Source organism: Crinia signifera, chromosome 7 (genome assembly GCF_055691185.1).
Source record: "Crinia signifera chromosome 7, ASM5569118v1, whole genome shotgun sequence".
NCBI classification, from domain to species: Eukaryota; Metazoa; Chordata; class Amphibia; order Anura; family Myobatrachidae; genus Crinia; species Crinia signifera.
The window spans coordinates 35,704,387-35,721,586 of NC_139223.1; the positions used below are offsets into that span (position 1 = coordinate 35,704,387).

Here is a 17,200-nt window from a genome sequence, read left to right on the forward strand (position 1 = left end):
AGCCCCATGTAAGACCCATTCCGATTGGCTCTGGATAGGTGTAAGGTATGGTCTCCCCTTGAACTGAGGGATATTTTTGCTTTATAGTAGAACGGGTGCGAGTTATCCCGTCATCCTTGTAAGGCTCTCCTTGGCTTTCCCTTATTTTAGGTTTGTGTTCCTGCACCATTTATGTATTGAAGCTTCTGTAAGTGTTATTTTCTAGTCCTATGCCACTAGGGGCATAGTTTTTTTTTTTTTTTTTGTGTCCTCTACCGTAGAGATGGCCCTTCGGCTGTTGTTGCACTACACATCCCAGCATGCCCTGTAACCGTTTTAGCGTGGCCAAATAGCAAAAGTCAAGCAGGGCATGCTGGGATGTGTAGTTCAGTTCTTAATTGCAGGAACACATTATGCATGCATAATTGTTCACTCTTTGGATCTTAGAACTGAAGACCATGATGCATCTGTGCACTATACTTGTGCTGTATGAGCCGGTAGACTCCTCCCCCTCCATCGCTCTTGTAGTTTGTGTCTTGGCAGCAGGACGTCTCCTTCTGCACTGTAGGGTTCTGGTTCTGTATTGTTCCATAGGAGTCAGCGATAAATTACCTCAGGCCTTTATGCTGCCTTGTGTAGATCCCCTGGATTAAGCGCCGTTCAGATGGTGTTATAGAGAATCTTATTACCAGTAACAGGATTAGTGCACATTACTCCCTGGGACCAGCTTGGAAAATGAGATTGTGGCAGGCAGATGGGCCTGAGGACACTGGAATAGCATCATAGTACAGATATTAAATCCCCCACTCCAGCCTTGCAGGGGCTCACAGCTTGGGACAAAGGAATATTAACACTGCTGCCGCCACTGTAGACGGTCCCTGCAATGTCACTTAATCTAGCTATGCTAGAACCTAATGGGGGAAGCATATTTAATGTATCTGATGAGCAAAGATCTACTTTCAACCCCCCTGCAGTTCCTTCCTCCTGAGGTATCCCTTTTTGCTTCTAGCACAGGTCTGGGCTGCATATCCGTGCTAAAATACTGACCACACTGGGCTATCAGTACCACAGCAAAGAGCGACACCCCAAATAGGGAAGAGGAACTGCACGGGTTTTGGAAGATGAAGGGTGCTAGAATATATCCGACAGGGGAAATGGCACCCGTGGTCTATTCAATGCTACCGTTTCCGACAGCATTGAAGGCGGAATTTCGACAAAACCGATCTGACTGTTGTTGTAAACAGCCGCGAATTGTCGCATTCACAGCCTTTTTTCGACCATACTTGGCCGTTTTTTAATTGACACGTCCACTTTCCGGCACTCAAAAGCCGGAACATTACCTGCCTGGCTGGTGCAGTGACCAGTGGCGCCGCTGATGGCTGCCTAGAAGCTGTGCTGCTCAGCAGGTAGGTGTTCCCTGTGTGACAAACTGTTCTGTCCCTGCTCATATTGTCACCTACCGGCTGCTGCAACGACCAGTGGCGCCGCTGATGGCTGCCTAGGCGATGTGCTGCTCAGTGGGTATGTGTTCCCTGTGTGATAACTGTACTGTCGCAGCTTATATTGTCACCTACCAGTGGCGCCGCTGAAGGCTGCCTAGGCGTTGTGCAGCTCGGTGGGTATGTGTTCCCTACATGTAATGTCCTCAATGTAATGTATGCAATGTACTCTACCCCCATCCCTGCTTGGTGCTGCACTGTAAATCCGCAAAAAATTCCTAGTGTGCACAAGCACACATGGCCAATAAAGTTGATTCTATTCTATTCATTGAATTCCGACTGTCGGCTACAGTGGAGCTGACCGTAATCGGCCCAGGATTCCAACTGTCTGGACGTTACCACAGTTGGATTCTTGGACTGAATATCAAGTACCGATTATTTCTGAAAGTCAAAATATCGTCACTTTTTGCCGATGATCATTTGACTTTACATTGGACCTATTCGACAATTTAGCTCCTGTTTATGCCAACGCAGATTTGCTGCGTGTACACGCGATCCGCCACCTGCCCATACGCACTGCACCAGCCGATGTTGATTGACGGCAAAACTGGGCACCGCTTGGAGATATGTTTGTAAGTGTGTACCCAGCCTTATAGGTACCTTACGTCAAATATTGCCTATGAAGGTATTTGAGTTAACTTCTTCCTGTACGTTCTCCTTTGATATTAATATCCAGTGCAGGGAGCGTCCATACACCCCTGCCTAGAAGCAGCAGCAATGTCCTGCGTATCTGTGGTGAGGAAATTCAAATAATGTAATTTTTAACATCTGGATTTTTCTGGATGGAACAAATGTATGGATGGTAAAGTATTGGCCTGGAGGAAAGCGATCTGCTTGCACCCCTGGTAACAGCTTGGGCAATGTAGCTGCATGCCATGGTTATAAAGAGCTACCTGCGTCATCCATTATTACATATTATCCATGCACCATTTATTTCACACTGTGCCTGCCTGTAGCACTGCACACAGAGAGCATAAGGGGGATCCGTCTGTGTGGCAGCCAGACGCGTCAGGGCCGAGAGAATTCTCCCCAGCAGCTGAGGGGTTAAACAGCTGCGCTGGATAAATAGGGCATCTCTGTATGTATTATGCTAGTGAGGGTCCTGAGAATGAAGCACCGTGGGTCTGCCTCCCCAGGGCCGTAATCCTATCTCTGCTCTGCGTTCTGTTAGGAGATATATAGTCACTGCATTGCGCTCGGGCTATTTGGATGTTTATGCTGCAGCGCAGGAGAGAGCCTGGACGTATTGGCAGTTTCGGTTGCTCTTAGCTGAAGTTTGGCTGCAGACGCAGTGCGAGACTGAGGGATCATGATGACTTGTGGATCAGCAGAAGTCATTTCTCTCCCCAGTCAGGCAGCTGCCAGACAACTTCCCCCCCCCCCCCCCCCCCCCCACCACCCACTTTCCTTTTTCTTGAGGCCTTGTCATTCTTTGCTGACACCCACAGGATTTTGAGTGAGAGCGGAGCGCTTGAGGTGGCCCCTTGTCCTGTGTGATTTGGCGCAGTGATGTTTTGCAGAGGTCAGTCTGGCTCCGCTCACAGAAAACCTCAATACGTGGATGCCGCAATTTCATTTCTTTGCACATGAAGCCTTCAGTGTAGAATTGTTCATGAAAGACTGATCCCCAAAAATGTAGGAAATAAGGTCGCTTTACCCTGGAGGACAGTTAGTGGCCAGGAAGGCAGTAGAGGAGGCTGCTAGTGGCACAGTGTGCAGTGCATGGGGTGGTCAGTGGGCGGGAATGCAGTAGAGGAGGCTGCTAGTGGCCCAGTGTGCAGTGTAGGGGGCAGTTAGTGGCCTGGGGGGCAGTAGAGGAGGCTTCTGGTGGCCCAATGTGCAGTACAGGGGCAGTTAGTGGCCAGGAAGGCAGTAGAGGAGGCTGCTAGTGGCACAGTGTGCAGTGCATGGGGTGGTCAGTGGGCGGGAATGCAGTAGAGGAGGCTGCTAGTGGCCCAGTGTGCAGTGTAGGGGGCAGTTAGTGGCCTGGGGGGCAGTAGAGGAGGCTTCTGGTGGCCCAATGTGCAGTACAGGGGCAGTTAGTGGCCAGGAAGGCAGTAGAGGAGGCTGCTAGTGGCACAGTGTGCAGTGCATGGGGTGGTCAGTGGGCGGGAATGCAGTAGAGGAGGCTGCTAGTGGCCCAGTGTGCAGTGTAGGGGGCAGTTAGTGGCCTGGGGGGCAGTAGAGGAGGCTGCTAGTGGCCCAATGTGCAGTGTGGGCGGCAGTTAGTGGCCAGAAGGGCAGTAGAGGAGGCTGCTAATGGCCCAGTGGGCAGAGGAGGCTGCTAGTGGACCAGTGTGCAGTGCAGGGGGGGCAGTTAGTGGGCAGGAAGGCAGTAGAGGAGGCTGCTTGTGGCCCAGTGTGCAGTGTAGGGATCTGCATAAGGTGCCGCATTGTTGTACTTTACAACTTACCGGTATTAATGAATGATAAATATTAAGTAACATGTATATTTCAGCAAATGGGTGTCTGTATGGGTAGTACCTGCATGCATGACTCCCCCTCACTATAGGTAATGGGGGCCCTCACCTTCTTATACCATCATAGGTAATAATTATACTGCTGCACCTTTGAATCTGGCAGATCTTTGTTGCATATATGGGAGAGTCCGCTTCCCCTAGCCCCATGCCATTTAGGTTATGGCATGGATGAGGCCATATATCCAGTGTTTGGCTCAGGAATTTTGGCTTGGCCTGCACATGTGCCGCTTCTGCTGCGTGGGACTGTGACCAGTGCATATTAAGTGGCCGGATTATAAAGGCAGAGGATTGTGCATTCAGGCCCTCCCTACCCCTGCTACGGTCAGCGTTTGTCTTATGTATGCCCATCTCCTGAGTACGGTTGTGATGCGTGTATGCATAATTTACTACCTCTCAGACAGAACCTATTGCTTCTCCCTGCGTGTACCTGTGATTGGAAGCTGTATCTGACATTGAGCGTGCTAGTAAATCTTCTGTCACTGGCTGAGGAGCGGGTGCTGTGAGGCACCGAAATACAGGACCGCTGATGGCAGATAAGAACCATAAAACTTCCTTTCCCCAGCATAAGTATTATACGTCCCATAGCCACGTTGCTAAGCAGATTTGAGTGACAGGCATTCTACATCTCCATTTAACCAGTAATAAAGCACCAATTTGACCAGTATACAGAACTTCATGTTTTTGTCTACCCCATGAGACCACCAATAGTCCTTCCTGTAATGCAGGCACGTCCAAACTATGGCAAACTGCGTCCCTCCAGCTGTTGTGAAACTACACCTCCCAGCATGCCTTGCCACAGTTTTGTTATTCGGGAATGCTAAAACTGTGGCAAGGCATGCTCGGAGGTGTAGTTTCACAACAGCTGAAGGGCCATCGTTTGGACATGCCTGATCTAATGGATACTCCCCTCTGCTCCTTCCTCATCACACTTTCTGCTCCTATTGGTTATCTGTAGCTTACCGCCGGAGCGGTTAGTCTCTTCGTTACTTCTGTAATATGGTTGCAGTTAGGCTAAAGGTCACCGAAAAATGCTGTCCCTCACTCCTGAGAGGCAGCCATTTTGTTGTCTAAAACAATGTATTTTTTTTTAAATGCAAAATGGCTGCATACATTATTATTTGTAGGAGATGGGAACGTTAGTCTTATGTGTTTATGTTTTTACAGTGAATATTCTGTAGAACGTACGTGTGGTGATTATACCTATTACTACCTATGATTTCATTGAATGTACTTGGTAAATGTTACACCAACGCTACGGGCAACTTCTGCGCTTTCCGGCTACTCCTTCACTGCTTTATACATCAACCCCCCCTACTCCATTAACTAAAGGTGATGACTACCTTTTGGATTTCCTTTAGCTGAAGTGGTATAGCTGTGGGAAAAGGTCTTTCTTTTTGCAAACATAATTGCAATGTGGCAGGTGGGAGAGCGTTATACCTCTTATCCACTGCAGCTAAAATAAAACCCAGGTTGTTGCCGTAATAACCCCGGGTTGTGGCTCAGCGGAAATAGGCCCCACCCCCAAAAAAGGTGGTGACTTGGCAATCCTACCTGGGTAGCTAGCACGATTGGTCACAGGAATGACACTGGTTAGGCTCAGTGTAAACCGCTATCCCGGTCCTGTTTACAGAAAGGGCGGAGCTAGAATTCCCGGCAGTTGGAGACTATCTCTTCATGCACCAGAATAAAGGTGCCCATACACTAGTAAGATTTATCTTCAGATCTGACTGGTTGGAACAAACACATGGTTATGGATGAGTGTCAGTTTTCCAGCATTTCCAAGCAAATGGTCAACTGTCATTTGCTCTCATCCATAACCAGGTTTTTGTTCCAACCTGCTAGATCTGCTAGAGGCCTAAAGTTTCACTTTTTTGGTGAAAATGACGAAAACTGTGATGATGCTCCGATTTAGTCAAAATTATGTCATGATGTCTTAGAGTGGTTTATTATTATTATACCTTAGCTTAGTAAAAGAGAGTACGAGCTTGTCCTAGTGCAGTGACTGACTTTTGTGGGAGAAAAAAATCTCTGATAAATGACCCGTTTTCATGGTTTCAATTGTAAATATGGTGTTTTCTCATAAACATGTATTATTTTTTTTTTTTTTTTTGGGGGGGGGGAGAGGATATTGATGTGATAAAGAAAAGACAAAAGGGTAAATCCCTTTTGTTTGCCTTTAATAGAATAGTGCACCTATTTGTCTTCTAATGCCCAACAAACATGTGCAGAGAGAGTTAAATTTGTGTGAGATTTGTGTGATGTGGATAGGGGCGCCCCTGTCCTTTACCGCACGCTGGCTCCATCATACATGGGGGAGAAGCGGCATCAGTGCACATAACGTGTGCTGATACACCTTCTCCCCCATAACGATCTTTCATACATCTGCCCCATTGTGTGTTATCAATAAGAGTGTCTGGTTGCCAGATCTTGCTAATAAGAAATAACTGTTGCAGTCTGTTATTGAAAAACAGTAACTGTTACAATAAAGGCCCCCATACATTAGGCCGACTTGTCCTTAAGACAAGTCGGACCCAATTCTCCTGTGAGCCGCCCGGGAGCTCCAGCCGTTCTCTGATTGGCTGAGAGCTCTCTCAGCCAATCAGAGAACGGCCGTTCATTTGACAGGTATTTTAAAAATCGAATAGCCGCCACTGCGCGTCCCGTCCCCGCTGCTGCTATTTGTTATCACATGCCCGGCCAGGTCAGCCAGCAGCACTCGCCGCACCCGGCACCACGTCCCCTCCCGACTCCCGCAGCGCTGCTGATATATATGAACATCACCACCCGGCCAGGTCAGCACTCCCCGGCGCTCAGGAACCCGCTGCCCGCCCCACTGCTCCCCCGGTGTCTGCATGCATATGCCTGTCAGGTGGGCAGGCATATGCATACAGGGAGGTCGGACGTGATCGTATGTACTGACCGTCCGACCTCCCTGATCCGGTCCGATGCGCACGGAACCGCGCATCGGATCGGATCAGATATCACACACCTGCGATTTTGGGCCGATTTCACCCGATTATCGGCACAAAGTGCCGAAATCTGATGAAATCGTCCCAAAATCGGATAGTGTATGGGGGCCTTTAGTATTAAAAGTAACAGTGTAAACTGTTTAATGTATCATTTTAAATATCACTAAACATTAGATCTATTTGTTTATTACATCATAATACACTTCAATGTATTTAACTGTTAATATATTGGCTTACCTTTGGCATAACCATATGCTGTAATGCAGCCCTTTCATGTTCCCAGCATAGGTGATGCAAACTGTGTTCAAATAAATAATCTGACCATACAATACAATAAATAGAAGTGTTTTAAATCCTGCACCTAAAGAACAGAGTGTAATGCATTGTTACTGAACTTAATGGAGCATTCAATAAAGAGTTTGTTGGACATTAGAAGACACATAGGTGCACTATTCTACTAAAGGCAAACAAAAGGGATTCACCCTGTTTTTTTTCACCAAGTTTCTTTTCTTGATCACATCAATTACAGAGCATCCTCTACAAAAAATAAATAAATAAATAAAAAAACACGTTCCGGAGAAAACACCATATTCACAATTGAAACCATGAAAATGGGTCATTTATCAGGGATTTTATCTCCCACCAAAGTCAGTCACTTTGCACTAGGACAAGCTCGTACTCTCTTTTACTAAGCTAAAGTATATTAATAAACCACTCCAAGATATCATGACATAATTTTAACTAGATCGGAGAATCATCACTGTTTTCGTCATTTTCACCAAAAAAGTGAAACTTTAGGCCTCTTGCCAGAACATAAGATGTTGACCCAGATCAAAAAGCTTTTGCACGTTTCTTATTCAAGTCAACTTTCCCACACTAGCCGATTTTGAATTTCTCAATTTCAGTTTTTTTCACTCCGCCCTAATGGTCACCTCAAGACACTGCATCCTTCTATTGCTGTGTTAATGACCCTGACCAGGGAATAACCTGGCATAGAGCCGCAATGGGAAGGGAGTCTGTCCCGGATTGGAACCATGTCTGAACTGGGATTTTGGTGGAACAGGGCTATTAAGACTGCCTGCAATGTATCTTCCCTATACGTCCGCAATGTCTTCCTGGCATAGAAAACACATTTTAACTTCTTCCCCTCTCTTTGGCAGAAAAAGCTACTGATGGCTCCCTGCCGAGCGAGGACTGGACACTGAACATGGAGATCTGTGACATCATCAATGAGACTGAAGAGGGGTGAGTAAGGCGACACACTCGCTATTGGGGAGGATGTATAATGGGTAGTACAAACAAGATGTAAAATGCAGCCGTTGCCTATTGTACTGCCAGTGCGACCCTTTGTGTGTGTGTGTGTGTAATATATATATATATATATATTCAATATTTCCTGTAATCATGCCGTCTTCCTGTTCCTCGTCACCTTCCTGCTAGCCTCTGTAAAGTCATTAATGCATAGCCATAGTGCATCTCTGACCTTCAGCGAGTTGGTAAACACGGCACCAGGAAAATGCATTGTCTGCAGCTGTACTAGACCGCACTGTAATAGCATATCCCAAGGCTTCGCTCCATGACTGCCCTAGGGGAGTGGAGACGTTTAATCAGCCCCACTTATGCTGCATGGTGTAGGCTTGTGGGGCGGACGGAAGCTGCTGTCTCTCATATCAAATGCATAACACGGTCTGGTTATGGCTTACATTAGTGCACTAGTAAAGCAATTAGATGGCTTCAGGGGATGTACTGACTGGTCCTCAGCCATTGTTCCACTGCCCATGGATTCTACATGCAGGTCACGCGGATCATGTGTGTGTATTACGTGGACATGTCTTTTTATGGGCGTGCCTGCTTGGGGTGGGCAGCTAACATCACATCCGCGAAAATTGCGGAGGTCCGATTGGCTGCTACCAAGCCTTAGACCCAGGAAGTGGGTGTAAAAGGCAAGAAGATTTTACAAGTATCCACACACAGCTTGATAAAGGAGACAGAGGATCTCCGAAACGCGTTGCTGCTTCGTTTTGGATACTTATTGCTTCATTCCTGTGCAATATTCACATGGCACTTTGGAAGCACTGGACACTTTAAGCACAAGCACTTTGAACTATTGGAGGACTCGATTAAGCCAACTGCGGTGGTGCCGCAGATTCTCCAACAGGAGCATAGCCCACCGCAATCCATCTATCTGGTGAGATCCTGATCCTCTTACTTGTGTTGGACCCTAACATCTGTCTGTGCATGATCATCATTGGAAGTATACTTTGAACGTCTGCCACACATGTTTTCCAAGTTTTGTTTGTTTTTATTCATGTAAATGTCACATTAAATTTCTGAAAAAAAATCATTCAGATTACATCTTATTGAGAAAGGGTCGCGCTATACATAGACATATTCTGTTTTTTCCTGTACTTGTCCTGGAAGGTGGTGTACCTTCCTTTCATGTCTGAGTGAGCTGCACCCTTTTAAATTTAAATTGCGCTGACCTGCTCCACAAAAAACCTGTTTTTTCCAGCTAACATCACATGTCAGTACCCGCCCCCTTTTTGGCCATCTCCATTCAAAATAAAAGTAAGCATAGACTTTTATCCACGAATAGAGAAAATATCATTTGATGGTGAGAGACCAATGAATTATTTTTCCAGGCCCTTAGATTGTGCACCCACATTTTCATGTTTTATCCCACAATTCTAGTGTTCATTTGAGCCCCCTTCAATTGTCACAACAGTCAGCAATTGGCTGAGAGAGCGCTCAGCCAATCACAGGCTGCCCATTCATTGTATACAGTAGGCTTTTTTTTCAAGCACTGACAGCTCCCGGCTCCCTCTGCCCGGCTCTGCCGCCTGTGTCCCCCGCAGCGTCTGTGTCCCCCGCAGCGTCTGTGTCCCCCGCAGCGTCTGTGTCCCCCGCAGCGTCTGTGTCCCCCGCAGCGTCTGTGTCCCCGCAGCGTCCCCAGCCCCCCTGCTCCCACCAGCAGCCCCCTCCCCCCCTGCTCCCCGGGTTTTTTACATGTGATAAATCGAGACGATTTATCACATGTAAAAAATGGCACATCAAGTGCCAATCTAATCAAGCTCCCCCGGGGAGCAGCCGGGGAAGCTCAGGGGGAAGTCGGGGGCGACTTGTCCTAAGGACAAGTCGCCCTAGTGTATGGGGGCCTTTATCCTACAGAGCTATGGAATGCCGCTGATTTATAAATAAAAGGATAATGACCGTTGATCATACTTATATAGTAATTAACATGTGTTCTAGAATTTATATAGGCTTCTTATTTAATATAAAGGTGCCCACAGACGCATCGATCCCGGCGTGCGTTCTGTGCTTAACTAGCACACATAGCATCGCATCATATGCCTTGTGCATGCGATGCGATAAAAAGCTAGTACAAAAAGTATGTGCAGCACATACTTTTTGTACTGTGCGATGAGGTGTCGCGGGAGCGCGCACCCCATCGCATAGTATTGCACCGCCGGGATCGGTGCGTGTGTGGGCACCATTACAGAATAACTTGTGTCCGTTTATCCTCCTGCATCTGGGTATAGTCTAAAGGTGCCCATACACGTTACAATTATTGTATACAATAACGCATCTCATTGCATCTCGGTTTTGCGATGAGATGAGATCTAGTACAAAAAGTATGTGCAGCACATACTTTTTGTACTAGATCTCATCTCATCTGATCTCATAGCAAAACCGAGATGCGATGAGATGCGATAATGTATACAATAATTGTAACGTGTATGGGCACCTTAAGGAAAAATTTAGTAAAGCCCGTAGCAACTTCCTCATCTGTTTTTTGAAGAGTTATAAAATCTACCCCTATGACTGAGGAACATGAGCGGGATATGTACAAGGAATAGGGAGGGGAGGGTAAGATTTTGGGCAGTTGGTGACTCAGGGACAAGCGCTGATGTAGGGGATGGGGAAACCGGTTGTGCCGTACGGAACGTGTTTGGCCTGTTGTGCGTCTGTATAATCATGGAACCTGTTTTTTCGTTTCAATGTATTTATAACTGAGATTTATGTTTAATTGTTATTTTGTGACTTTTAATTATTGCTGGGATGATTGTTAGTAAATGAGTGCGAATGATTTGATAGAACCTCACTACCTTCTCTTCCTAGGCCAAAAGATGCCATCCGGGCCCTAAAGAAGAGGCTGAATGGCAACAAGAATTACAGAGAGGTTATGCTCGCCCTAACAGTAAGGCTCCGTAATACCTATTGTGTCCATGTTGCAGCTGCTTAGGGACTATTGTTCAAGCTCACTTCCTTGTGGAAAACATTTCCGTTTCTGATAACACTTGCAGACCTAAGCCCGTGTCAGAGTGGGGATAATAAACACGGGCTCAAACTCGCGTTACAGCTGCTCAAACCCTTCTCCCGCACACCAGACCCAGGTTATACACTGTCGCGTTTCACACAGGATGCAGTCGGCAGATCAACGATAAAAAGGTCGACCTGTCAATGGTCAACGCATGAAAACGGTCAACGTGAGTTTTTTGGGATACAGTCATATTGTCGACCTGACTTAGCTCGACAGGGTTCAAGGTCGACATGGTTTTAGGTCGTTAAATGCATTCGGTCGACAGGTCGCGAGGAGAATAAAATAGTGTGCCGAGCGATGCAAGGTGCTGCAGTTGACTTCCAACTGTGTCCATGTCGACTGTGTCGACATTCGGGTAAAAAAAAAACAGTGGTAAAACCCATGTCGACATAGAACCAGCCCACTTTCACCCATGTCAACCTAGAACCCTGTCGACCTTGCTGCCTGTCGACATATGGTGTTGACCTAATGACTGTCGACCTAAGTCGGTTCGACAATACGATCCACACCCAGTTTTTCACCCCAAAACAGGTGGTATTTCATACTTCCAAGTGGACATAGTGTCAATGTATGTCGACACAGATCCTGAAACCTGAGAAAAGCTCATGTCAACCTTTTTCAATGTTCCTATTGCTTGTCTCGACACTGTTGACCTGAGGCATGTCGACCTTGTTTTGTGTTGACCAATAGAGGTTGACCTTTTGACTGTCGACCTTATTACGGTCAACTCTGACCCATGCCCTTTCACACTGCAGCACTGTCCGCCCCGCTTAGCTGAGACAATAAATGTGGATGCCACATACACATAAAGATGGACTCCTGAAATGTAACCTTGGTCCCATCCACACCGCAGCATATCTGACACTGCTTGGTGTGAAAGGGGTATAACTGATAGACTTAGGAGGAAGTGACCTGTAATGTGTAACACCATATTCTCCCCCTCTCCCTCTGCACCACTGCTCTACCACCTGGCCTACAGGAAGCAGGCTTTCCTCTATAGACTATCAATAAAGCATCCGCATGTTCCATCTCTGAAACTAGAACAAAGAAGTGGTTCTCTACGATTCTGATCCCTGTGTATTTGTGGTTTTACTATGCTACTATTGGGGATAGGGATTTGTTTGGGTACTTGTGTATTATCACGGCGCCCAGATTTTCTATGTACGGAAGTATAGTGAAATCGCATTGCCATACAATGTGATGGGATGCGATTTTATATCGCTCCCTATCTTTTTAATGGTCTATACCCCACTATCCACGTAATCCCGAAGCGTGGCGAGCAGCGGCGGTACGCGTCCTCCGACTTTTTTTCATACCCCTACTATCCACTTCGGCGTGGAGTTGATTTTATATAGAGCCCGCAGCGTGGCGAGTGCAGCAAGGGGACGCGGATTACTTCACAGGTATACCGCGGGGCTCGCTGCGCTCGCCACGCTTCGGACTCGGTGGCTTGCTGCGCTCGCCACACTATGTAACATCAACTCCACACCGACGTAGATAGTGGGGGTATGAAAAAATCCGGAGGACGCGTTCCGGTGCCCATAGCGGGGCTCGCCATTGTGGGGGGACGTGGATATTGGTGGGGGAAGTGGGGAGCCACCCTAAATGGCATTTAAGGTCATTCCGTGGTATAGAATGTGATGGGTGCTTGTACAAATTTTTTTTTTTTATCGCATCCTGTATACAATGCTGTAGAATGCAACACGATTTTTAATTGCGTCGCATTGCATTGTACACATCGCACCACATTGTACACGGCATGCGATGCGATTACCCTACGCAGAATAGCCCTGTACGCTAATAGAGCAGTGGGCGCCGTGATAATACACAAGTACCTTTGTTTGTAATGGTTGTATGTTGACTGGCTGTGAAACTACAAGTCCCAGCTTGACCTTCCTACATTTCTCTTCACCTAGTGGGCCACTTTGACACGATTACAAGCCACATCCCTGTATTCTTCCCTGAGCCATGGCCAGTTCCCAGTATTAAAATATTTAATAAGATTTCCCCCTGTCTCTTGCTTTATTTTACAGGTATTAGAAACGTGTGTGAAAAACTGCGGCCACCGTTTCCACGTGCTCGTGACGCACCGCGATTTCATAGATGGGGTTTTGGTGAAGATTGTCTCTCCTAAGAACAACCCCCCAACCATCGTCCAGGATAAAGTCCTGGCACTGATTCAGGTGAGCGCTGCAGATCCCAGTAATACAAGGCGCAGAGCTCAGAGAAGGTTCTCCTGTGCCTGTATAGGAGCACGGACTCCCCTCCCACCCGGCTAATTGCCACTTTGGCAGCACTATTCTTATCATGTGCCGAGGAAATGAAGGGCTGTGGTGATGTGTAATTATAGGTCCAGATGGACAGGCAGAATGGGGAAACCTCTGGACCTTTCTTCTGCATGTGTGAAGTGTACAGTCTTTATATATGGTAGTGTGGAGGGTGCAATCAGAGGACCAATTATAGATTGTGAGAGGTGCCAGATGCCATTTCTTGTTGTATTTGGCACGGGGCTATGAGCGAGATGCAGAAATCCCATAAAACCTAGGTATAGATTGTATCCCCCAGGGCTCTGGGTAGAGGGACAGCACACATTGAGAACATTACTATTTAGGTGCTTGTGTAATGTGGGGCAGGTTTATGAAGCAGTGATATGGGAGGAGAAGGGGTCCATGGCAACCAATCAGCACTGAAGTAACATCTCTTATTTGCATAATCTAAAATGATACCGAGCAGCTGATTGGTTGCCATGGGCCACTTCTCCTCCCTTATCACTGCTTCCTACATCTGCCCCAATGTGTCTATTTCAGAGATGTACTTGCATATTATGTACGTCTTGATCTGCGGCTTTTGCATATTTTTGCACAGCTGCTGTGCACAGACACGCGGCAGCTGTGCTGGCTGCATGGCCATATATGAGTCAGGCCCTGTGTTTGTAATCTCCATATGCATACAGTGTGTTGGGAACAGCATACTTCCCAAGGTCTCCACTTGGTGGCAGTGCAGACAATGGAACAGGCCAGTCCTCAGGAGAGCTTTGTGGGCTGATGCTTTGTAATTTTCTAAAGAAACAGGTGGTTTTGACTTAATCATAGATTTCTCTTATTCTCTATCAATCAGATAAAAGGAGGGTAAATAGTATATTCACAGATCCTTTGTAATGATCTTTGTCCAGGACCAGAGCATCATTTCCCCTGTGCTTCTCCAGCTGTTGAGGAACTAAAACTTGCATTGTGTTCTGCCAGCACAGTAGCCTGTACTCAGCTGGGATACTGCCCCATACACATGCGTGGAGATTCTGCCTGTCATTAACTGGGTGCGATTCTTAAAGGAATTGTAAACAATAGAGCCTGGAAACATTATTATTATGTATGATGCTTTGTGGTCACGGCAAGGCCTGAGTTACTGTATCAGGAAGAGTCTCCCACATCCTCCAATCCACCATTCTTAACTTTCCGTCATCGATGACCTGTGCTACATATACAACACTTTGGTTGGTAAGCTGCTCACCAACCAAACCAAAGTGTTGTGCAGTTGAGAGGCATAGATGGGTCAGCATTAGGAGGGATTGCTGACACCTGAGTGCCATTGGAGAAGCCAGGGGTATCTCCAGGTAAGCTGGCTCTCAGACGTTATAAGCCATTATCATGTGGCCTTACACTGGGCTATTTAGCCCAGACATATATGTTATTACTTATGGGATGGGTTTGGGAATGTGGTGCCCCCTGTGTTGGTAGGGCTGGTCTGCTCCAGGTTAGCACACCCTAACACTTTATTAACTCTTATTTTTCCTATCACATTGTATATATTTTGTATTTTAATCCCACCTTCACTTCCCTACATAGCACTTATGTGCTTCTTATTAACCCTTACTAATTTTCATTTGTGTGCTGCCCTGGAGTACTCAGCCTGTGTCGGCATGTTAGGGGCCCACACCCCAGACCCATACCCAGTATTAGGGACCCCCAGTGACAGAGAGGCCTTGACGCACGGCCTGGGGGCTTAGCCCTATATCTGCAGATATATGCAACCAAGATCTCTGTATTATCTGATTAATATGTAGTTATTTTCTCATTCAGTGTGCAATTGGGATACAAACTGTTTTTTTTTCCTGTGCTACATATATACTATTCGTTATACACCCAGCCTCTGCCAGGCCAGCGTCAGCCACCCTCGTCCTGATCTCTACCCATCTCCTGAGGTAATAGATGGGTTTAAGTTACACTAAGGGGCAGGCCTCCAGAATTGGGTGCCGGATGACCTCCCGACAGTCTGGCTTCTGACGGTCAGTAGGCCCTTGTGGGGGTCCTCCACCCCCATAGAATGAGACACGAACCTATGGTGAGTGCAGTTGGAATCCCGACTGTCGGACCCCCTTACCACAACCCCAGAATCACCTGGTAACGTGTCCCGGTCACTCGGGGCAGGCCTCCAGAATCACCCATTGACGTGTCCCAGTTACTCGGGGCAGGCCTCCAGAATCACCCATTGACGTGTCCCAGTTACTCGGGGCAGGCCTCCAGAATCACCTGGTAACGTGTCCCGGTCACTCGGGGCAGGCCTCCAGAATCACCCGGTAACGTGTCCCAGTCACTCGGGGCAGGCCTCCAGAATCACCCAGTGACGTGTCCCAGTTACTCGGGGCAGGCCTCCAGAATCACCTGGTAACGTGTCCCGGTCACTCGGGGCAGGCCTCCAGAATCACCCGGTAACGTCTCCCTGTCACTCGGGGCAGGCCTCCAGAATCACCCAGTGACGTGTCCCAGTTACTCGGGGCAGGCCTCCAGAATCACCTGGTAACGTGTCCCGGTCACTCGGGGCAGGCCTCCAGAATCACCCGGTAACGTGTCCCGGTCACTCGGGGCAGGCCTCCAGAATCACCCGGTAACGTCTCCCTGTCACTCGGGGCAGGCCTCCAGAATCACCCGGGGACGTGTCCCGATCACCCGGGGACGTGTCCCGGTCACTCGGGGCAGGCCTCCAGAATCACCCGGGGACGTGTCCCGGTCACTCGGGGCAGGCCTCCAGAATCACCCGGGGACGTGTCCCGGTCACTCGGGGAGGCCTCCAGAATCACCCGGGGACGTGTCCCTGTCATTCAGGGCAGGCCTCCAGAATCACCTGGGGACGTGTCCCGGTCACTCTGGTCAGGCCTCCAGAATCACCCAATGACGTGTCCCGGTCACTCGGGGCAGGCCTCCAGAATCACCATGTTGCATTGCCCCAGGCAGCAGCGGCTCCCTGGGATGTATACAGAATACCATGTGTTCCTCTATTCCAGGCATGGGCGGATGCATTTCGGAGCAGCCCCGACCTCACCGGAGTCGTGCATATTTATGAGGAGCTGAAGAGGAAGGGAATTGAGTTTCCTATGGCAGATCTTGATGCCCTGTCTCCGATTCACACACCACAAAGAGTAAGTAACCGATCAAAGCTGGCAGCCTTTGCAATTGCCCATCTCGCTGGGTAACAGGTTCTTCTTTCAATGGTATGTATCATAATGCACTGTTATTTTGTTGTGGACTTCCTTGTTCCTTGTTTTCCTATTGTTTTGTTGGTTTGTTTGAGTCTTGTAGAATGGCACCAGGGCGGGGATAGAACCTCTCCTGCAGGAGCCTGAGTATAGCACCCCTCTAGTCTGCCACTTGGGGGGCTACTAGTAAAACACCTGCTGCTCTTTATGGCCGAGTGACCTACATGTAGCGGCCGGACCCTTCAGTATTTCCGGTGGCTCTTTCTTGTGTGTAAGGCTTTTGTGGGAGTAAATAACACACACTCTGGGTACAGCGCGTTTGTATATGGCACCCACTCTCTCCTGTCGTCTTCTCCAGCCAGACCCCAACACAAGCTGAGTGTGTAGTCACTTCTCCATTGTTATACTTGGATAAAGAGCAGCGATCTCCCCCTGGGATGTGCGTTCTACCTCTCCTCACATGAATAATTCATACCTGGAAC

General features: G+C 47.8%; 1 protein-coding gene across 5 annotated transcripts in view; it reads left to right on the forward strand.

Moving 5' to 3' along the window:
* Positions 1–17,200, forward strand: part of TOM1L2 (target of myb1 like 2 membrane trafficking protein) — a 45,864-nt gene that overhangs the window by 8,578 nt on the left and 20,086 nt on the right. For all 5 annotated transcript variants that reach the window (XM_083152803.1, XM_083152805.1, XM_083152806.1 and 2 more), the window contains exons 2-5: positions 8,088–8,172; positions 11,047–11,125; positions 13,282–13,431; positions 16,527–16,661. In XM_083152803.1, the coding sequence (XP_083008929.1) occupies positions 8,088–8,172; positions 11,047–11,125; positions 13,282–13,431; positions 16,527–16,661 (449 nt within the window). The remainder of the gene's footprint in view (positions 1–8,087; positions 8,173–11,046; positions 11,126–13,281; positions 13,432–16,526; positions 16,662–17,200) is intronic.